The sequence below is a fragment of the Lepidochelys olivacea genome (assembly GCF_965140295.1).
Source record: "Lepidochelys olivacea isolate rLepOli2 genome assembly, chromosome: 1".
NCBI lineage: Eukaryota > Metazoa > Chordata > Testudines > Cheloniidae > Lepidochelys > Lepidochelys olivacea.
The window spans coordinates 336,657,425-336,680,512 of NC_140411.1; the positions used below are offsets into that span (position 1 = coordinate 336,657,425).

General features: G+C 42.6%; 1 protein-coding gene across 4 annotated transcripts in view; it reads right to left on the reverse strand.

Moving 5' to 3' along the window:
• SEMA3D (semaphorin 3D) overlaps positions 1 to 23,088 on the reverse strand; it is a 191,550-nt gene that overhangs the window by 15,796 nt on the left and 152,666 nt on the right. For all 4 annotated transcript variants that reach the window (XM_084617315.1, XM_084617316.1, XM_084617317.1 and 1 more), the window contains 6 exons: positions 17,170 to 17,392; positions 14,166 to 14,254; positions 12,268 to 12,309; positions 10,567 to 10,724; positions 6,185 to 6,249; positions 3,922 to 4,061 (listed from right to left, as the gene is read on the reverse strand). In XM_084617315.1, coding sequence (XP_084473441.1) covers positions 3,922 to 4,061; positions 6,185 to 6,249; positions 10,567 to 10,724; positions 12,268 to 12,309; positions 14,166 to 14,254; positions 17,170 to 17,392 — 717 coding nt within the window. The remainder of the gene's footprint in view (positions 1 to 3,921; positions 4,062 to 6,184; positions 6,250 to 10,566; positions 10,725 to 12,267; positions 12,310 to 14,165; positions 14,255 to 17,169; positions 17,393 to 23,088) is intronic.

Below are 23,088 nucleotides of genomic sequence, written 5' to 3' on the forward strand. Positions count from 1 at the left end.
GGGCCTCCAAGACAAAATTCCCTTCTCAAAGAACCAGGCCTGATACATGACAGTGTATTCTTACATCTTTACTCGATAATAAAGTCTATGCCCATAACTGCTATTCTCCGCCAAACTTAGCCCTTTTCTACACACTGCTTTCATCTGACTCTTGGGTTTTGGGTTGAATAGTCACAGAATCTATCTACAATCACCACCAGAAACTCATGCCCATGGAGTTGTGGCCAAAGAAAATAGGATGTAATCACACAAAAATAATCAGCCACTAACTACCAATGCCTCACACACCCAATTCACCACCAAAAATATCAATACCACAAAACAGAGATAACTACCAGATGTGACTAAAGCCTAATCCCTTAATCCAGGGTAAAATGCACCATGGGAAAAAATGCCTTCCTGTCCCCAATGTGGTGACCACAGCAATAGAGTTGAATTCTCTACCAAACACATAGCTTTCAAAGAGAATTACCAACCAGGCTGGATAGCCTAATCCATGGCCAACATCAGCCAGCCAACGTGGGGTGGGACACTGCGAAAGAGTGAGCTGCTGGTGAAGAAGCTGAAATATGCTGAGGCTCCCCAGTGGTTTATCTTCCATCCCCCACATCATGCAAGGAGTTAAATCATATCAGTGCATAGGCCGTTGTTTCAAACCATATGGCTTGCTCTGTCCCATGGAAGGGTACATGACAGCCTGGCAAACTTGTGGCCACAGGAGACTCTGGGTTGGGGCCAGCCGAATATTGTCTAAAACTATAGGAGGCCAGAGTTAGTAGCTTTGCAGGGAACCCTGGGTTTGCTTTTTCTGGTCCTGACACCTATTATGTACATAACACAACACATAGGAATTTAAAAAGGAATAAACAAACAGCCGAGCTTAAGCTGCAGGAAATTCAGCACGTTAAAGCTTTACGAACAAATGATATACAGGATTTTTTATTAATCCAAGTCACAAAACTGTTCTCCCACAAGTCAGTGACTAACCTTCCAAATATGGGAATAAACATGATCAATTGCGTGAGCAACACTAAATACAAAAGCACCAGATAATTGACTCATGACCCACCAAACCGCAGGGAAACGCACTCCCCCTGGCAGCAGAATGACCTGGTGACAGCTCCTGTACCACAGGAGATCCTGTCCCCTCCCATAGGCCATTCTAACTGAAAGTAGGATTCTGAACCATGACCTCAAAGGTGAAATGCAGGAGACATCCTGCTGGGCCAAAGGCTCCCAATCTAGTCTGGATTTTGCCCTTTCTCTCCCCTCAGGAAGCTGTATTGCATGTCATGGACAAAGTGTAACCATCTATTTGTAAAGTGAGGTTTAAAGATCTGCTGAAACATTCCAGCTACACCACTCTAACTAAAAGTCTGTAACTTAAGTTCCAGGTGCACTGAGTCATTCGCAAAGCATGGTATCGTCATCACAATAAGTTATACCTTTAAGACATGCACTAAAATAACATACAGTGTTATTCGAGAAATATAATGCAGGAAGACAGAGCAGAATATAGAACTGTAATAGAAAAAGTTATGGTAAGGTATTGACTTAGCAAAGATCAGGCTATATGTTATATATAGCTACCCTATTTCTGTTACATATGGTATTTTGGTCAAACTAAAGTGCATTAAAAAAACCCTCAACTTTATATCTCTCTATCTTTGCATTTTCTATAGGAATCCACCAACCCTGTTGTATCTCAATTTCCCAACATGAAAAATGAAGATGAAAATGCTCAACCAACTTTGCAAAGCACTTTCAGATCTAAGAGGTGTTAAACATTATCATTATTAAATATACCATCTTCAGATGTAATATTTGGTTAATTAACATTTGTAAATCCTTTTGAGAAACTTGGTTAGGTATTACAGAGGTGAAAGGTTGTTTTCATAATGACTGTGGCTCATCGAAGCACCAATCAAAGTTTCCTGTTCTGGAACACTCTAGAGCATGTGCCTAAGTTTAAGCATGTGCTTAAATCTCTTTTAAAACAATAGGACTTAAATAACTGCTCAATTGTTTTCATAAATTGGATTGGATGTAATCATATATGTAAGTGCTTTTCTGAAGTGGACCACTAGTGAGGTAAGGAATACAGCTTCTTGCACAAGAGAGTCAAAAATAAAACAATTAGGGCAAGAATTACAATATTTCTGGAGAGATTAATATAGGTCTTCCAAGCCATGCGTAGTACAGTTTTCAGTTTAGCCACCTGTGTTTATTAGTGTTCTTTGGCCATTCTCCAGACATACCAGCAGGCCTGCTGATAAGAATACAATATAATTTTTCAAGTATGTGGTATTGATGGAAGTCAAAGATACTGTTTTAAACCACTATAACTTTACCTAAGGCATTAAGCCTGGGGCATGAGATGTGCTAGATATATAAATACATTTGTTATGCGCTCATGCTCAGTGGTGAAGTTCACTTTGCCAAGCTTGAGTATGTAGGGATTGGTACAACAAAAGTACCCCAAAGCCAGGGCCTGCAGACAGTCCTGTTCCTCCAGTTCATGTGGTGGAAAAGCAGCTGCAGCCTGAGCTACTTGCATATAAAGTAGATTATCTGACTCCCAAGGTTAGCACCTATCACTAGTCTCCATGGCCCACTATTGGTGTCATAGCCTCATGTGGTCTCCCACATGGCGACTTTCCCCAAAGAGCCCAGATGGTGCTCAAGGTCCTCTTCAATAGACACCATAGCCCCATACAAGGCTATCATCTCACAAGAATCTGCCATGGCTAGACTTTCTTGGCCCTTAGGAAGAAAGAGAGAAATCTTGCCATCACAGTCAATGGGGAGAGTTGCTAGCTCCCACAATCAATGGAAGGCTGAGCCATAAACGATGGTGCATGTTTAAAAGTTCCTGTAGGACTCTGATATTTGAACTCTGCTTGAGCTTGAAAGAAAAAACAATTCAATCTGGTTCAGATCCAAAGGCATAACTAACTAAAGACTGGGATGAACATTGAACAATAAAGCACATCTAAAACCTTCAACCAACTTACCCTCCCCCTTTTCTCTACCACTACAGTTGTGATAACTACACCGGTGGTAGGGAGTGGCTTGAGATGGAAAATGGCTTGTCTGAGGACAAAAGGCATTCTCTGTGAGGGGTCCTTAGGTTTGAAAGTCAGTCCAAACCAGTTCCAATCTGTTGACCTTCATGACATGCTCTAATGCCCACTGGTTTTTCACTAGCTGTGAGAGGACTCTGTGGGAAATTATAAAGATTGTAAGGCAGGAGCTATCTCGGGTGCTGGTCCCAGACGATAGAATTAACTCCCCCAGGAACTAAGGACCATTGGAAACCACCCCACTTTGAAGTGCAAGGGACACTTCTTCCACCTGCCTTCTCCAATTTAAACACAGAGGAGCATAAATATTTTTTAAAAATCCGAAACCCAACACAATCATAATAAAAAACACTCCACTGTACATACAATTCTCCTCCTAGGGACAGGAGGAGAGAAAGAATCAACTTCACATGAGAGATGTTCATCACCACATGAATTGAAAGGTTCTCAGATACGAGGGTGATATGAAAACTTATAGAGAGCAGAAGATTCTGAATGTGGTTTCGGCTGCTGAGTTATTCCATGTGTTAATTATTGGGGGAAAGGGTGTTACTGGAGTAGTCTGTCTTTTTAAAATGCACCCAAGAGTGCTTAGAGCAAAGGTTAGGGTTTGGATTTTTTTAATGAGTAGAATAAATAAAATAAATCTGCCTGTAGTACAGTGCAAATGGCCTCTCTCCCACCCTCTCTATGCCCCAAATGGTGATACCAGAACGCTACATGATAGCTAAAGTGAAGCAAGGAAAAAGAAAACATCTACTAATCCCAGTAACTCCTGCTTTTGAATACTCGGCTGAATTCTCCACTGAAGAAGCTTGCCTTGTTGCCTATAACTTACCTCTTCTCGATGTTCTTCTCCAGAGCGTTGAATATACCACCTAATCGAGGCTTGCTGGGACTTAGGAATGCATTCCAGAAAAGTTGAATTAAATTCAATGCCAAAAATCACCTTTTCATCAGCAGTTTCATGACTAATGCCTGGAAAGCAAACATGGTACAGAAGATTAACCCTGACCTGATTTTTAAAGCAATGGGAAAATAGACTGATTCAGAACAGATGCTATAGGAACAAGTGAATTATAAAATAAGCAAAAGGAAACTTAACTTTTAGCTTAAAATGTAACTGCTAGGATTTAGAGGCAGCTGCTAACTTTCTTCCAGTGCAACTGTTTTTTAGAGAGGTTAATAAAATCTGTACCACTGACTTACTTGAATTTAAAGAGAGACAGTCACTGCTAGTGAATTACATATTTTACCTATATTTTTTCTCTGCTCCATCCTCTGTGCACCCAGTGAAGACTGAGCAGAGTAGAGGTGGGGTAGCCATAAGTGCTGGTTGTAGTTTCACCAATTCTGAGAGCCACTAGGGACTGCTTTACCAACCTGCATACTTTAGAGCAGCCTCAAGGCTACTTTAAATCACTCCCTTTTAGTGGCCATCTACTAGGCAGTTACTGCTGGAGCTCAGTGTGTTCCAGATAGGGCACTGAACTAGAAGTAAGGAGATTTGGCTTCTTGTCTTGACTCTGCCAATGACCTTGGAAAAGTCACTCCATCTCTGTGCGTTTGTTTCCCCTCCCAGCCTTTGTCTGTCTTGTGTATTTAGATTGCAAGATCTTCAGAGCAGGGATTGCCTTTTGTACTCTGTTGGTGCAGTGTCTAGCACAACAGGGCCCCAGACACAATTGGAGCTGGGAGGCGCTATCATTACATAATTATTATCTATTATTAATAGTCGTTAGTATTAATCTGCCAGGGGCTGGAAGTGGGGTGGCACAAGGCCATCTTAACCTGTTTTACAGCACCAGGGGAGATACCCAACTAGCTGCTAAAGCTAGCCATACATTCTATTTTTGCCACCATATTGGGGCTCAGTATTGAGTTCATATTAGTGAAACATTTTAGTAATTTTGTATTTGTTCATCAAAGACAATTACTTTAATAACCATTTCTCTACAAAGAGATACCTGACAGCAGCAGTCGGGCTGGCAACCCTACAGTAACCCTAAACTCTGTGGCATATCTCAGATACCACTATGTAGTCATTGTGGGTGAATCGTGAGAGTGCAATCCCAGCCCCATTGAAATCAATGGGAGTCTGGCCATTAACTTCAATGGAACCAGGATTTCACCCTGACTTTTTAATGATCCCTGCGGTATATATGCACAGTGAGAGCCCAGTATACCAGGCACCAGACTGGTCTTTGATTTCATGGCAGACAGCCCTAATTTTTGCCATAACATTCGCTGAGTTCTGCAGTAGGCTTCCAGCACCACAGTGACGTGAAAATAATCAGAGAATGATCAAAGGAATGGCTTCTAATAGCTCAAAAATTAAACTCAGCAATATTATCAATAGTGTTGTGACTGGGCTGTTCATTTTAATAATTCAATGTAAAAACCCCAGACTAACTCAAACTTTGGTTTTGAAATTTTTTCATTTATTTTACGCTGCCACAGAAATTGTAGCATAACCGCAGGATTTAGCATTGACAGTACACACTGTAAGTGAACTGCAGCAGTTGTCAAGGGAGCGAGCCAGACTTTTGGCAGCTGGGAGAGGGGGATTTCTTGTTGAGGGAAGGGGAAGGCTCTTGTAATAAGGGGGGTGCTTAAGTTGCTGCAGGGAGGGGGAACTGGAGGGTTTGGCAGCTGGAACAGGGGTTGGGACTTTTGTCAAGTGTGCGTATGTATTAGGGGAGGAAGAAGGAGCATTTCCTGCTTCCTCAGAGGTTTTCTTACTTGGATCTCTCTCCAGATACTCTGCAAGGGAGTGGAGGTCCTGGCATCTCACTCATGGTCGTGTATGGGGTAGTCACGTCAATTGCCTTATTTCTCCCTTCATGCAGGTTTCTGCTGGTGTCTCTCCCCCATGGAGTGGGGTAGGGGAGAGTTGTTTTCACCACTTACTTCTTTTAAGTTCCCATCACGCAGTGAGTCTAACTGCTGACTGAGGGCTGAATGGAGAGTATTTGGGGATTCTAACTGCCTGGGCATTAGCTGCCCGGATATCTCCAGAGGCCTAGTTCCAAAGACCATAGTAAACAGACAGACACACTGACCGTACACTTTTTGTTAGAGGAAGAGGCGCAAATACTTACTTTCTTCCACATCCCAGCACTGGGCGACTGGGTCTCCGTATTTGACATCTTGTCTCCTGGCTCGCCTATAACAAGAGCATTAAAATTTGTAACATTTGAGGCATAATTGCTGGAATTCAGTAACAAAATGCAGAGGAGCTTGGCCGATATGGGTCTGCAGCACTCCTGCCCTATTGTTGGCAATTCCAGCCCTAAGTAAATCCAGCCTCGCTCTCAAGTGGCTTGTGGCACAGAGAGATTTGTACAAATGGCACAAAGAGACAGGCCAATGATTTAAGAAAATCACTGTGGGGAGAGAAATCTGCCTAGAAGAGGGTGAGTGCAACCTAGTAGCAGAGACGGCTTCCAAATCATAGAATCACAGAATATCAGAGTTGGAAGGGACCTCTGGAGGTCATCTTGTCCAACTCCCTGCAGCTACAGGAGCTCTGCCAGATCCAAAGGCAGAACAGATGCTGTGATTTGGTGGGCCAGTTCATCTTGGAAACCATCAGAACCCTCAACACCCTAGGTCATGTAAACCTACGAGGTTCAACAGACCACATTCCTGACCCAATTCAAGGCCAACACAGTGTAATGTCAATGACTGAATTTTCTAAAACAAGCAATGCTGGAAAAGCATAGGTGCTGCTTCAGATGGAACAGTTTTGAGAACAGCAGCTACAGAGTACGGTTTGGGGAACTTTATGAAGAGATGAACAGAGCGGGGGCCTGGGAGTCAAGATTCCTGGATTCTTTTCCCAGTTCTGCTATTTAACTTGTTTAGTGATCTTTGGGTGAATTACTTAGAATCATAGAATATCAGGGTTGGAAGGGACCTCAGGAGGTCATCTAGTCCAACCCCCTGCTCAAAAGCAGGACCAATCCCCAAATAAATCATTCCAGCCAGGACTTTGTCAAGCCTGACCTTAAAAACCTCAAAGAAAGGGGATTCCACCACCTCCCTAGATAACCCATTCCAGTGTTTCACCACCCTCCTAGTGAAAAAGTTTTTCCTAATATCCAACCTAAACCTCCCCCACTGCAACTTGAGACCATTATTCCTTGTTTTGTCATCTGCTACCACTGAGAACAGTCTAGATCCATCCCCTTTGGAACCCCCTTTCAGGTAGTTGAAAGCAGCTATCCAATCCCCCCTTATTCTTCTCTTCTGCAGACTAAACAATCCCAATTTCCTCAGCCTCTCCTCATAAGTCATGTGTTCCAATCCCCTAATCATTTTTGTTGCCCTCCGCTGCAAGCTTTCCAATTTTTTCACATCCTTCTTGTAGTGTGGGGCCCAAAACTGGACACAGTACCCAGATGAGGCTTCTCCAATGTCGAATAGAGGGGAACGATCACGTCCCATGATCTGCTGGCAGGCCCCTACTTATACAGCCCAAAATGCCATTGGCCTTCTTGGCAACAAGAACACACTGTTGACTCATATCCAGCTTCTCGTCCACTGTAACCTCTAGGTCCATTTCTGCAGAACTGCTGCCTAACCATTCGGTCCCTAGTCTGTAGCAGTGCATGGGATTCTTCCGTCCTAAGTGCAGGACTCTGCCCTTGTCCTTGTTGAACCTCATCACGTCTTTTGACCCAATCCTGTAATTTGTCTAGGTCCCTCTGTATCCTATCCCTACCCTCCAGCGTATCTACCTCTCCTCCCAGTTTAGTGTCATCTGAAAACTTGCTGAGGGTACAATCCATGCCATCCTCCAGAACATTAATGAAGATATTGAACAAAACCGGCCTGAGGACCAACCCTTGGGGCACTCTGCTTGATACTGGCTGTCAACTAGACATGGAGCCATGGATCACTACCCACTGAGCCCGACAATCTAGCCAACTTTCTATCCACCTTATAGTCCATTTATCCAGCCCATACTTCTTTAACTTGCTGGCAAGAATACTGTGGGAGACCGTGTCAAAAACTTTGCTAAAGTCAAGGAATAACACGTCCACTGCTTTCCCCTCATCCACAGAGCCAGTTGTCTTGTCATAGAAGGCAATTAGATTAGTCAGGCATGACTTGCCCTTGGTGAATCCATGCTGACTGTTCCTGATCACTCTAAGTGCTTCAGAATTGATTCCTTGAGGACCTGCTCCATGATTTTTCCAGGGACTGAGGTGAGGCTGACGGGCCTGTAGTTCCCAGGATCCTCCTTCTTCCCTTTTTTAAAGATGGGCACTACATTAGCCTTTTTCCAGTCATCCGGGACCTCCCCCGATTGCCATGAGTTTTCAAAGATAATGGCCAATGGCTCTGCAATCACATCCGCCAACTCATTTAGCACTCTCGGATGCAGCGCATCTGGCCCCATGGACTTGTGCTCGTCCAGCTTTTCTAAACAGTCCCGAACCACTTCTTTCTCCTTAGAGGGCTGGTCACCTCCTCCCCATGCTGTGCTGCCCAGTGCAGTAGTCTGGGAGCTGACCTTGTTTGTGAAGACAGAGGCAAAAAAAGCATTGAGTACATTAGCTTTTTCCACATCCTCTGTCACTAGGTTGCCTCCCTCATTCAGTAAGGGGCCCACACTTTCCATGACTTTCTTCTTGTTGCTAACATACCTGAAGAAACCCTTCTTGTTACTCTTAACATTTCTTGCTAGCTGCAACTCCAAGTGTTATTTGGCCTTCCTGATTTCACTCCTGCATGCTTGAGCAATATTTTTATACTGCTCCTCGGTCATTTGTCCAATCTTCCACAACTTGTAAGCTTCTTTTTTGTGTTTAAGATCAGCCAGGATTTCACTGTTAAGCCACCCCGGTCACCTGCCATATTTACTATTCTTTCTACACGTTGGGATGGTTTGTTCCTGTAACCTCAGTAAGGATTCTTTAAAATACAGCCAGCTCTCCTGGACTCCTTTTCCCCTCATGTTATTCTCCTCTTAACCTCTCTGTGACTGTTTTTAGGTTTCATTAAAATAATATTGATAATACTTCGCTTTTAAGAACTTTCATCTGTAGATCTCAAGAGGATAAATCTAATTATTTTCATTCTTCACATGGGGAAACTGAGGCTAGGAGAGGCAAAGTGACTTCCTCAAGGACACACTGCAAGCCAGTCTCAGAGATGGCAATAGGACTTTACAAGTGCAATGCACAGCACTGTCTAAGTGGAAGAGCTGGCTCCTGGTGCTGATGTAACCATTTGGGGAAGAGACTTAAATATGCTGGGAGCACAGTGTGCTAGATAGCTAGATTGAGCTAAAGGAAAATACCCAAGTAACTGACCTACGGAAGATGCACAAAGCAAAACATCAACCCCTTCTTCTGGAGCCTCACACCCACAAAGCTTTGACCTATCCACCAAGCCAGGGAGCTCTATAAATAAATGAACTCTCGTTCTCTGTCTCCGCATGCAGTGGAAAGAAAGCACTGCAGCCTTCAGCAACCCCCATGGGTGCATAACTTGTTCATTGAATCTTAGCTTTTATATTTCTCTTCTCATTTACATTTCTCTGAATTTATTCTAGTTTGCTATGGCTTAGGGGAAAATGTACATGGTTGCACAATGAATGACACAATAACCCGCAACTCATTAACTACAATAGTTCATTTCATCGTTTAGGCCCAGTACGGCAGTCCTTAAGGAAGCAAAACTCTTATCACAGATCAGCAACCATGGGCCCTTATTGTAAGCTGGGCAACATTTTTCAGATGATTAGTTTATATGCCAAAAAACTCAGTTTCAGCCAAAAAAATCTTTGTGTGTGTGTGCGCGCGTATGTGTGTTCAGGGAGAGTTCAGATATGGCTCCCATGGTCCTTTCTCTTTAGGGAGGTTGTTGCTGCAGCTGGTATTAGCCCAGCAAAGCACTTGTGTAACCTATACCAGTACACTATGGCTCTTTGTTCTTCGCTAGTCCATGGATAGAGGTTTGTAAACTCTAAAACACCTGAGCCATGAGACCTGTGTCTTTTAGCTTAGACAGCAGCAGCTCATCCTTTCAGTTCCTGCTGTCGATGACCCACCCAAGGATATCATGTGAGATTCACACTCCTCATTGTGATTGTGCCTGGCAGAGGCACAAGTATGGGAGACTCCATGGATCACTTCCCTCCTTTGTACACTCATGCAGAGGTGGCCACAATCTAGTCCTTAGCCTCATAACTTGGTATCTTAAAGGACGTAGCATAACAATAAGTACGGTGATCTTGTTACGTTAGATGCCCTAGCGCAGTTAACGCTGTTCATATTAAAGTGCTGCACTGTTTTCATAGCACTCCCAACAAAACATGGACAAAGTTATGTCTACAATTTACCTAAACAACATGCTGAAAAAGTGCAACTTGTTTTCGCAGGCCTAGAAACAAAATGGGAACCTCTGAAGCCCTTAATGTAGAGAACATGAGTGGATGGATTTTCCATAGGAACTCTATACGTATTCTTACCTTTTAGAAGTTGGTGCATATCTGGAACATGAGTTTCCATCCCAAGCGCAGTATGGGTCTCTGGCAAGGCAGCAGTCTGCACAAGCCTTCCCATACGTGTGACATCTGTGCAGAGAGAGCTGAACCAATCCATCTCTGGAACCAATGTACAACTGTTGCTGCAAATCAGGGAAGGTGAATGAATTAGAAGCATTCTTCAAGCAATTATTTTAAATGTTCTCTTTCTCAATACCACCCTCGCAATCGTCCAACCTTAGCCCAGATTGTATTGAATGGGAGAGAATTTCACATTCATTGTAAAATGTTTCTCAGGGCACTGTGTGCGCTGGCCAGTCTCCATCCATTGCAGATGATATGATGGTGGAAAGGGGCTATGGAACTGGAAGGACAAGGATCTAAAACACTGGTAGCATGTCGGCATAAATTTACAGTATCAATAATCTGCAGCAATCCACAACAAAAGTAACTTTACTAATAATTTGATAGAGGAAGACAGTCATGGGGCTCAGTTCTGGTTTATGTCTTATGTTCCTAAAAGCTCATGCTTCAGGGTTTCAGATGGTCACCAGCACAGGTCAGGAAGGTATTTTTTCCCCCTCCAATGTATTTTTTATCTCCTTCCTCTGAAGCATCAGGGATGGCCCTTGCTGGAGATGGGATAAGGTGAGCCAGGGCTATGAGGTGACATTGAGCATTCTCTCTCTCAGGTGCTTGGCTGGCTGATTCTTGCTCAAAGGGTCTAACTGATTGTCAAACACAAGGTTGCAAAGGCATTTTTCCCCAGGTCAGATTGGCAGTGACCTTGGGGTTTTTTGTCTTTCTCTGCAGCATGTGGGTGAAGGTCACTTGCTAGGATTACCTGGGTATATCTCATCCAATCATTTCCCTGCCATTGCAGGGACCTCAGGTACTGTGCACCTTGGTCTTTCACCTGTTCTCTGCCTGTAGCACATAACAGTTTGGTTTCCTGTGGGCCGTAATACTGTGTTCTAATTTCAGTTGTTGGGTTTAGTGTGTGGGTACTGGGTGCTGTTGGTGGCCTGTAACATACAGGAAGTCAGACTAAATGGTTTGATGGTCCCTTCTGGTTTTAAGCTATGGCACTGACTTGGAATTCAGGATATCTGGATGACCTGGGTAAATAACTTTACCACTCTGTGCCTCAGTTCCTTATTTAAAAAGGGGAATAATAATACTTCCTTTTTCCCACCTTTTGTGACTTGTGTGATTAGACTGTAAGCTGATAGGTTGGGGACCGCCTCGTACTATGTGTACATACAATGTCTGGCACCGTGGGGCCCTGATCCCTATTTGGGATCCCTAGCAGTGCTGTTTGTAATACCGCTACTATAACCAATAATAAAATAATAATAATGTCTTGTTGAATTGATAGATTGCACAGAGTCCAATTTTTGTTGTGTATGGAAAATATGTGTGAACTAACTTTATTCACAAATCCCACATCCGCGTGACTAAGGATTTGTATCTATGAGTAATTACCAGTTTGTGCATTCAAACTACTATTTGTGAGCAAATGTCAATTTTCCAGGCAAACTAGTTCACACTATGGTTTCCAGATACAGCTTAAGTGGCAGCCTTTGAAAGTTTGGCTAATAAGCAACAGATGTCACCAGCAAAGCAACAAGCTAAATGATCAAAATACCAAACTATTCATGTGAATTAAACAAGTGTGTGAATTACCTGCTTCAGGGACATCTCCATAGTTGAGATAAATGATGGACGCTGAAAAATTAATGAGTGAATGTCAGTGTAACTATTCATTGACATTTGCTTCTGTCTTTAATAGAAAAGACGACATATCTTATCACCTGCCTAACAACAAAAATAAAGAAAACTACAGAGCAACTTAATTGGTTTATGCAGATGTGGAAAAAAAATCAGAAATAACAAAATACCTGCTTCCAGAAACACATACCAGCAAATATTCTCTGCTACTTGCCAGTAGATGACTTTTATCCAGGAAGATTGTAATGCACTGTGCACAGAGAACCACCACCAAGTCTAAAAACTCCATTTAAGCACTATTCTGAAAGCTTAAATGGAACTTAAGGTATGCATAGGTTGCTTCTCTGCACCAAGGGTGAATTTTACCTCCAGGGAAGTCAATGGGTGTTGGGCCAATGTCTGTAGTATAAACAGGATGGTCCTGGTATATTATTTATGCTCTATCACATAATCCAACATCTAAGCCTATTGTTTAATTTTGATTTGATTTTAGGAATAAGGAATGGTTTGCAGCTGCTCTCTCCTCTTCAATTTTCCACATTAAAAAAAATGCAGAGGTAACATTTATAAAGTGGAGGAATGTCTGTTGAGCAAACCCCAACCCTTTTTACTGTTAAATATGATATGGCATGTTTGCCCTTGACATTATGTTATAAGAATGCAGCAAATTGGTGTACGTATTGAAACTCCTGATTATTTGGCAGACTGTCAAGCAATCTTGGTATTTTCAAAGTAATATTTATAATTCGTGTTCATGGCAGTGAAAAGAGGATATTGAGAGCCTTTAAATCAAGAGGATTCTCCTCCTATAGATGATGTATCAAAAGGCACATAAAGAGATTAACTCAGTAATATCAGTTTTACAGAGTCCGTAATAGTGCTGGGTGAACTCATTGTGTCTGATTTCAAACCCACTTGATCATTGTGAGTTAGAAAGATCGACTACGACCCCACTGTTCTTGGGCTTGCACTGCACTTAGGAGAGAGTCTATGGAAAAACAGGGCAGATGGTAGGGAGAAAGGAAAACACTAACGAAACAGTAAGGTGAAAAATGAAGTAGAGCTGGATACAATGAAAAGGGAACAGCGAGAGGCTGCCAAAAAGGAGGAGAGAGAAACACTGGAATGAAAAAATAAATCAGCAGGCACATTCTATTTTCCATTACTCTGGTGTAAATCCAAATCACACACTGCCATCAACAGAGTTAATCAGGATTTATGTCAGTGTAATAGAGAGCAGAATTTGGCCCAGGGTATATACCATTTACAGGCAACTCACTGGAGCTGGCCTGACTCTCTCTGACATTCTACCGTCATTGCGAACCCCAAGCACACAAAAACCTTGAATCAGGCTTCAGAATAAACCCACCCCAAAACAAAACAAATCGAGAGATTGATTTAAAAATCATTAGACTTTAAAAAACAGCAGATATTTCGTTCATTTTATTTGCCTTGTGTTTTTTGTTTGTTTTGTTTTTAACCATCATTTGTGTTTCAAGGTTTTCTGCGTGCCCATGAGGGTTGAAAATATTTTTAAAGTGATAATGGGGATCGCAGGACGTCAGAAGCTGAGGCTTTAGGAAAAACACTAAAAATCAAGCAGTGTTGGTGAAATGGGTGATAAAACTGCAAGAGTTGGCAGGAGTTTCCTAGGAGCTTGAAAATTCATGTTCTTTTTGATTCAATCACCTTTGGAAAAGCAAAGGATCTCAATGCTAAAAATAAAATAAGTCTGGGAACTTGCACTAGTTCCGAGAAATGAATTGCTTCAGAGGTTAAACTCCTCAAGGCTTAAAACTCCCCTAAACTATTCTCTAATGCTGTTTAAACATTCAGTGGCTGGTAAAGCTTACCTTGAAAATCTGCAGCTCTTCCAGTACTACCTCCTCTATAGTCCACTTCTCCTTAGTAATACTCACAACTTTCAGTACCGTTCCCGTGTCTGAAACAAAGGGATGTAGTATACGAAGCAGTAGTTGTGTTTCAGCGTTTACGTACAGTTCTGTTGCTAACTGACTTCATATTGACTCCCCTTCCCATTCTTATTCTAAGTGATGCTCTAAACTGCAGTTATAAAGAAAATAATAAAGGAAACTAGACATCAGAGATCCTGTTTAATGTAGCCAGGAATTTGCTTTCTAGATACGTCTGTCCATCCCAGGTACTTGTATGGCCCCCATCACTATAGTGTCTGCGCAACTCACAATTTTTAATGTATTTAACCTTAGAATGCTCTGTGAGACAGAGCTATTATCCCCATTTTACAGATGGGGGACTGAAGCACAGCAAGACTTGCCCAATCTCACATGAGAAACATGTGGGGGAAGCAAGGAATTGAACCAGGGTCTATTGAGCCCCACTCTAGTGCCTTAGCTACTGTATCATCCTTCTTTTTCAGTAAGAATTTATCTATTTAAACGGTTTTAAGGACGATAAAGGGCCTAAAGTCCTTTGCTGAATAGGGAGCCTGAGTGACTACCTAGGCAGCATGGTGTGATCATACTTAAAACTGAATTGAAGTGCTTTTAAAATCAAACTAAACAGTTGTTTAAGATCCCACAGCGTTAAGGGTGGAACCTCACACCTGCTGAGGCCCAAATGTGGGATGTGTTATGTGCCAGTGACCCAAAGTCAGGGATACAGAAATGTTACTAATGCAGCGATTTAAATTGCAATGGAATCCCTTATTTTAATGTAAACAACTCTTTGGATCACCTCAGCTCCAAGAGTCTGCATTTCTTCTCTGAATAAATCCAACCATAATAGTGAAGGGACACCAAAGCTGTGTGGCATTTATGTATTTGGGCTTGCAATGAGTGATGCCCTTGAAAATGAAGCCCAGGTGAGAGTTGTGCCCGAACACGGCCCTTTGCAACAGTCACATCCCACTTGGCCCTAACAGGGGACTCGTGCTGCATAAAGCCTTGTGCGTGGGTTGCACGTTTTCCTGACAGAATACAGGATAGCACACAGGGAGGCAGGTTGGAAGTCTAGGGAACTGAGTATTGGACTGAGTTAGGCATGCTGGAGTTCTAACCCCACCTCTGTCATTGACTCACTGGGTGGGTTTCAGAAACTCTGGGCCTCAGTTTCCCAAACTCAGCATGAATTAAAACACCTCCCTATCTCAAAGGGGAGATGAAATTCATTGACATTTGCAAATCCCTTTAAAAATACCAGGTTTGGTCATCTCCTGGGAATCCCCAGTGGTGTGAATTCCAGTTGGTGGAATCCCAGCATTGCAAGGGGGCTAGCCAATCCTGCCCCCAAAACTCACAGGCTGGTGAAGGGGCATGGCCTGGATGTCTGGAAGATGCAAGGCAGGATTGAATCAAGCCCATTCAGTACTAAATATTATGTGTAGTATTAAAACAACAAATAAAACAAGTAGTATTAAAACAACAAAAATACATTTTAAAGCAAAGTAGGAGACTACAGCTGATGACATCCCTAGCACTTCAAGTGGAAGCTAGAAAATGTCACTACCTGCCTTCTGTGTCAGTAATGTCCACACTCTTATCTAGGCTTGCACAGATACAAAGGGCTGCAGCTGAAATATCTATACATAACAGGCAGCCTTTCTAAATTCTCCAGCAGTGTTGGTTAAACATATTCAAACATATTTTAAGCTTCTGATCTTCTGGTGGCCAAAACTTCCCAAGTTATTTGGTGTATTTTTATGGACTCATTGTATAATCTTTGAAATATTATCTTTCAGCCTGATTTTCCACAGGATAGATTTAAAATATAACATGAAATAAAACCATGTACTTCTGGAGAAAAAAAATAGCTCACTTTTTAACTAAAAGGTGCTGGAGCTGATAATTTTCTCTCTATTCAAATTACTAGTGACTACATGGTACCTAGCCACCTCCAAATCTCTACCCTAAAGAAGAATTACATTGAAGAATTAGATGTCAGTGCTGTCTATGAATAGCTAACCCGACAGAAGGTTATTGATCTAATTTAAGTTAATTTTGTATGAAAACCTATGGCAGTAGAGGATAGCACAAAACAATGCAAATTCTAGAACATGCCAAAACAATATTCCATGTGTTAGGCAGCAAATCTACCTTTTTCGAACGGATGTATAATTTTTTCATAACTGTTCAGCATGTGTAACATATGAATGATCGTGGGTGTGCATGTTGTGTGTATGCTTCAGATGTAACTTTTATATTTGAATTGTAGGGGTTTCATGGTATTTGAAAGTGCATGATTACTTTCCTCCTTTGATTGCGTCAGAAAGGCAAAGCAATGAAGGTTCTCCATGATCGGGGCAGTGCTTGCTCCTGGACAGCCAACCGTGCTGTGAGAGCAACCACCCTGAAGTTCTTCCTCATGCTAAAATCCCAGTCCATCTCACTCTTCACTTGTTGGCCTGAAGTGTATGGATGCTGGAAGACACCTCACGACACCTTGTTTGCTAGTGAAATTAGTACTTGCGAGAAAGGCTGAGTCAAAAGCCCTGGAGACTTAAGTCCTGCACCTGAGACGTTGTTGGCTTTGAAATTCACTCCCGTCCCCAGTTGTGTCCCAAATAGTCAAATTTGTTGAACTGCAGGGCACGCTGCAAAATTCATCTGTGTGGTAAAGGGGAGGCAGTGTGGCCTACTGGAGTGTGACTCAGGAGACCTGGGTTCTATTCTTGGATCTGCCACTGGCCTGTTGGTGATTTTGGGCAAGTCACTTCACCACTCTGTGCCTCAGTTTCCCCATCCGTAAAATGGGAATAATGTTACCTCTTTGGTAAATGGAAAGATTCTTGATAGATGAGGACCCCAAATGATCTTCTTCAAGAGCAATATCATAGGAAAGCTAAATAGGTTAAAGAACTATGAGAGCTCTTTAATTTACCTGTGCCTAGGAATATAACATCATACTGCCCATCTTCTGCCATGACATGATCCACCACAATCTGTGTCAGCCTGTAGTCCACATTGATTCTAGTAAATACAGGTCCTCCAGTCACTGGGTAAACAGACTTGTACATCAATGGATGGCGTTTTATAAAGCTAACAACATCATCTGGAAAATCTCTGGTAGATTTAATCAACGGGTCGTAAGTTTTGCTTGGGCACTGAACACAAGAAAGGGGAAAAGAAGATAAAAAAGAGAACATTAAGAAAAAATATGGATTACTTTGAAGCGTTCATTTCTGTGCTAGGAAAACTTATTCACAAACAGTGCAGGGAGATAAATGAATGTTTAGTATAACTGAAAAAAATGTCTCACTCACTTGGAAACAGAGTTTAACATATTGGGTGCTACACAGAGCCCACTGAAGTCAGTGGGAGCTGCTGGGTGCTAAGCCCTATTGAAAAATGAACCACTTGTTTAGATGCCTAAATACGGAATTAGGAGTGTAACTTTAGACAACCATTGTTTTTAAACCTTGGCTTTTGTGTGTATATTGTAACTGTCTATAAAGCATGAATGACAGCGATAAACCCGAGATTTCATCCAGAGGGAACGTAATTTGGCCTAGAATTGGAATAGCTCAGTGGTGTTTCAAGTTTTCTAGTCACCAGTGCTTGGAAGCACACTGGGCTGTTCAAAAAGACCATCCAAGAACTCTCTGCATTGGGGTCTTCAGCTTGCCACTTTCCCCCTTGTTTTTCCACTTCCCTCTCCTCGTCTTTTCATTTTTCGTGTCTTTACAAGCCTGTCCCTTTTATCGTCATTTCTGTTTTTCTCCGCTCCCACTGATTTTCCTTTAGCTTCTAAAACTCTCTGAAACTTTATCATTTGTTTCCACTATTCCATTGCCACTTCTCAGTAATATAAATTTCAGACCCTTGCACTAACACTCTCTTTCACAAACGTGATGCAGTTTCTGGTGTCACTTATTCACCTGGACAATCCAGCAAACTTTTCTCAGGCAGACCTTCCATTGAAGTCAGTGGGAGTGCAGGTCAGTTGCCAGTCTGGGATAGAAAGGATTGGCAGGCCGTGTTAGTAGGAAGGCTTTGTCTAGGAGGCACTATATGAAGCTCTAATAGGGGCTATAGGAATTCAAGCACTCAGACTCTATTTTCCTCCATTCAAGTAAAAAGTCTGTTAATGAAACTTATTAAAAAAAGTTACCTTTGGGACTTAAGATATATCAGTAAATAGGTGTGAAGACCACAATCGAAGAGCTTGTCTGTGCCTTCTTCTAATAGACTGTGTGACAATTACAGCTATCATTACGTTTATACTACTATCACCAATCATGGTGTCAAGGGTTACTGAATTTATTAATTATTACTATTATTGATCTGGTCCATGCCAGCAGTGTGCTCAGAGTTGTATGTGGCACATTTTAAAGGGCTTTTCAACAGACATTTGGATAATGAAGAGTGAACAGTTTTCAGCCAAAAAGATAAAGTAACATAAGAAAAAACACCCAGAAATTTCTGGTGTTCAAGATTTTTGTAACTATTTTCAATGTTAAAAGTGTTGAAAGGGAGATATGCTCAATTCTGGAAGAGCTAGAGGCCCATTGTTTAACAAAGAGTCAGACAAGTGAGTCAGATTGTTTAACAAGGAGTTAGTCAAGTGAACTGTGTATGGAATAGAGGGAGAAAGGAAAGACCTGTTACGTTGTCTACCCATTTTATTTCAATTGCTGTGTGTTTTTCAACAGTTAGCCTACTGTGCCCTCTGGTGGTTTTCAGTGTAAAGTCCCCAGCTTCTTAAATCTGAATTGCCTGGATACAAATACAAGACATGCTTCCTTTCATCACTGTCTGTGCTGTTGCTTAATTGTTTAGGGCCATAGGATACCCTGATCTACACATCACAGAGCAGGGTAAAATGATGCAGAAAAGATCCCAAACTTAAGGGGAGAAGTGTAAACAGAAGTATTCCAGAAGATTGTCTCAAGAGACCAAACAGCAGATTTCTCTCGCCAAGGTTGGGGTTCTGTAGCGCTGGTGCAGTGGGGCTGAACAGGGGAGCAGTCACTCTTTAGTGGCCTGTACCCTGGCACATTTCCTAATGGGAATCTACTCAAAAGTTACAGCTGCTAAAACACCACCGTCTGCATTACTGAAGAAGAACTGTTTTATCATTCTCCCCTTGTTATGCCTTTGTCTGTTATACAGCTCTCTTTGACTATTTTTCTCCTGAGTAGGGAGTTCCAGATGGTGATCAAACCACCTTTTATCTTTCTCTTGTATAACATAATCAGGTTGAGATCCTTGTGTCTCTCATCGTAAATCAGGTTTTCCAGACCCCAAATCATTCCTGTAGCTTTTCTCTGAACCTTCTCCAGCTTTTCAGCACCCTTTTTTTATAGCCTAGAACCAGAACTGGGCACAGCATTCTGACTGATGAAGGCCTTTAAAGTGAATATTGCTGCTTACTATATTACATTTAAAACAGTCATACTATGTATGATAAATACTATGCCAAGGATTGAGCCTTTTCCTCCCTTCATGGTTTGTGTGCATTACTAGCATTCAGGTAACAATCAGACTTATTTTGCAGATAAAGTAGAGACTTTCTGGCAAATGATTACTGAGGTCCCTCTTTTGATAACTAGACAGCTACACGGAACAAAGTTCTTCTAGCAGATCAATACCAGATCTGCACGCTGACAGTGCTCTATATACATGCATTGAACTTCCATTGATATCAGGGATAGTTCTATATATGCACAGCAGGGAAACCACAAGATCAGAGCCAGGCCTGCCGACGCAGGGGAGGAGGGGGAAAGGGGCAATTGCTATGGAGCACAGGCAATTTAAAAGGACCTGGGGGCCCCCGGCCACTGCTGTCGGCAGCAAAGTGGAGCTAAGGCAGGCTTCCTGCCCTCCCTCACTCTGTGTCACTCCCTGAAGTGGCTGGAATGGCCCTCTGTTGGGTGCGGGGTGGGGCAGGGGTTCTCTGCGTGCTACCCCCACACAATGTTGACTCCGCAGCTCCCATTGGCTGGGAACTGCGGCCAATGGGAGATGCAGAGGTGGTGCCTGCGGGGAGCAGCACGCGAAGACTCCCTGAGCTCCCCGCCTAGGAGCCGCTGCCAGAGGGGTGTGCCAATCGCTTTCGGGAGCCCCCCGGGGTAAGTGCTGACCTCCTGCTTCCCTCCTACACCCCAAACCCCTGCCTCAGCCTAGAACCTGCACCCAAACTCCCTCCCAAAGCCCGTACTCCACACCCCCTCCCGCAACCAAACTCCCCGCCCCAGCCTGGTGAAAGTGAGTGAGGGTGGGGGAGAGCGAGCGACAGAGGGAGGGGGGAATGGAGTGAGCAGGGGGTGGGGCCTTGGAGAAGTGGCGGGATAGGGGCATGGCCTCAAGGAAGGGACGGGGCAGGGGCAGAGCAAGGGTCTTTGGGTTTGCACAATTAGATAATTGGCAACCCAACTGGGAGAGCATATGGAAGCCCTGGCTGTGCCGGAAGAGCGAGCCCACCAGCACAGCTGCAGTTCACTGGGCACCAGCCAGCGCAGGCCCAGCACCGCCCAAATGTCAGGCGGACTGTGTCCGCACGGGCGCAGCTTGTGCGTGCGTGGGGGACCACTGACCGTTCTGCCCTGGGGCCTGGAATTGCTGTTGGCGGGTCTGATCGGAGCAGAGACCAGCTGTGTAAACCAGGTCGGAGACATTTGTCCTTTAAGTGGATCCTACATTCATACCTAAATTCAATCTGTACAGTCTAGTCCAGCCAAAAAGACAAATTAGCTTGAAGTTTAGCTTGTGGTAAACACAGCTAGTAACTATTCTCTACAAATAAAGGGAGTTTTATCTGCATATAAAACTGCACAAGTCTCCTAAGAGAGAAACTAGTTAGGAAAAAAGTAACTTTTGACTAAGGGTAATATTTTCAAAAGCACCTAAATGACCTAGCAGCCTAAATCCCATTTTTCCAAAGTGATTTAGGGCCAGACTTTTAAACGTATTTAGATGCCTAAAGAAACAAATATTAGGAACTCAATGGGAATTAGGCATAGCTGCAATTTTTGGTGTCTAAATACTTTTAAAATCTGGCTTTTAGGCAGTTAGGAGCCTAAGTCTTATTGAAAGTCATTGCAGTTTAGTGCCTACTATGGCCCAGATTTTAAGATATTTAGTCACCTAACTCGCACTGTCCTTGTGTCACTTTTGACTATGCCTAAATTACATAGGAGGTTTTGAAAGTTTTACACTAGATTCTTGAGGTGTTACATCAGTGAAAGGCAGAACTGCACTCTACATCATCATGTACCCAGTGTCCCATCATTTAGCGTCAACCTACAATTTGATGTGCGACTGTGGCTAAAAATTAAAGACTCAACTGGAAAATACAGAGGCTCTTGCATTACTACCGTGTGATAGTTATTCACTGGGCATCTCTGGAGAGTTTGGCACAAGCAAAGAAAGACAAGGAGATATGTCAATTGGATACTGTAAAAGTCTCCTTTGGAAATATATTTTCATTTGCTGTGAGTTATTCTTAGTGGCATTTTGCCAGCATTTGCATATGGTCTTTATCCTCTGGTTTTCTGAGCAGGATCTCCCATGTTCCATTGTCTGATGTGCTTTCACAAACAAAAGCCCTGAAGGTTATTCCCTGAAGGTTGGCTATAGTGAGATTCATTTGTGAAGAAAATGATGTAATTTTAATTCTGACGGAATAATTTGTTTTGATATTATGTAGCAAAGAGAAATACAGAGTGTGTGTCACGAATCTAAAAATCCATTCACAGGCTAGTCAAAACCCTTTTGATTTCCAGAGAAATTCAAAAGGATCTATAGTGTCAGCAGAAAAAATTCAGATAGAACAATAGCTGTAAACAAACCAAGCCATAGCTAAACAGTACATTTTCAGGGCAGCCGTCAGGGAAATTTCTCTTTATCCCCATCCTTCTGAACAATCCAAATTTAATCCTCCTCCAATTTACACTGTTTTGGGAACTCAGTAACTGATTACAATGGTGTAGTTATATATTTAGGGGTTGAGGCAAAGCCCATTGAACCGAATTAAAAGATTTTCATTTTCTTCACTGGTACCAAGTATCAAAGGGGTAGCCGTGTCAGTCTGTATCCATAAAAACAACGAGTCCGGTGGCACCTTAAAGACTAACAGATTTATTTGGGCATAAGATTTCATGGTTAAAAAACCCACTTCTTCAGGTCCATGCCTCTGAAGAAGCGGGTTTTCTACCCACAAAAGCTTATGCCCAAATAAATCCGTTAGTCTTTAAGGTGCCACCGGACTCCTGGTTATTTTCTTCACTGGAGTTTGGATCAGCATAAGTGAGAGTAGAATCAGGCCAGATTCCCCGGGTTCCAGATGTTCAATAGCTCCCCATTGATGGAATTTATTTTTCCCTCCTTTGTATATTTTTCTGTCATCTGCATTATCACTAGCTAAATATGTTATACTTTATATGGCACAGTCCACATCTTCTAGAGATTTTTGTGTTGCTCCTCCATTCACAAATGAATCCCAGCCACTCTGTTTTTTTCTGAATACCATGTTGAAAATCTAAGTTAGCAGGAAAGACTAGAAGATGTGATAGATGTTCTGAGAGCTAGAATGTGAGACATTTAAACATCTTGCTAGAAATGTCTATGTGGAAGAACACAAGACGTAGGAGAGGTGACATCACGTGCTATCATCTGTGGGATTGAGAGCAAAATGTCTACCAATCTGGAACTGAAATAATTATATTACTCCCAAAGGCCTGGATCCTGCAGTGTGTAGTGTCAGCAGATCCCCGCCCATTTATTTCAATGGGCCACCATGGATGTTTGCACACAGTAGTTGGCTGGAGTGGGGTCTACTGTGACTTCAGTGGGCTTTGGA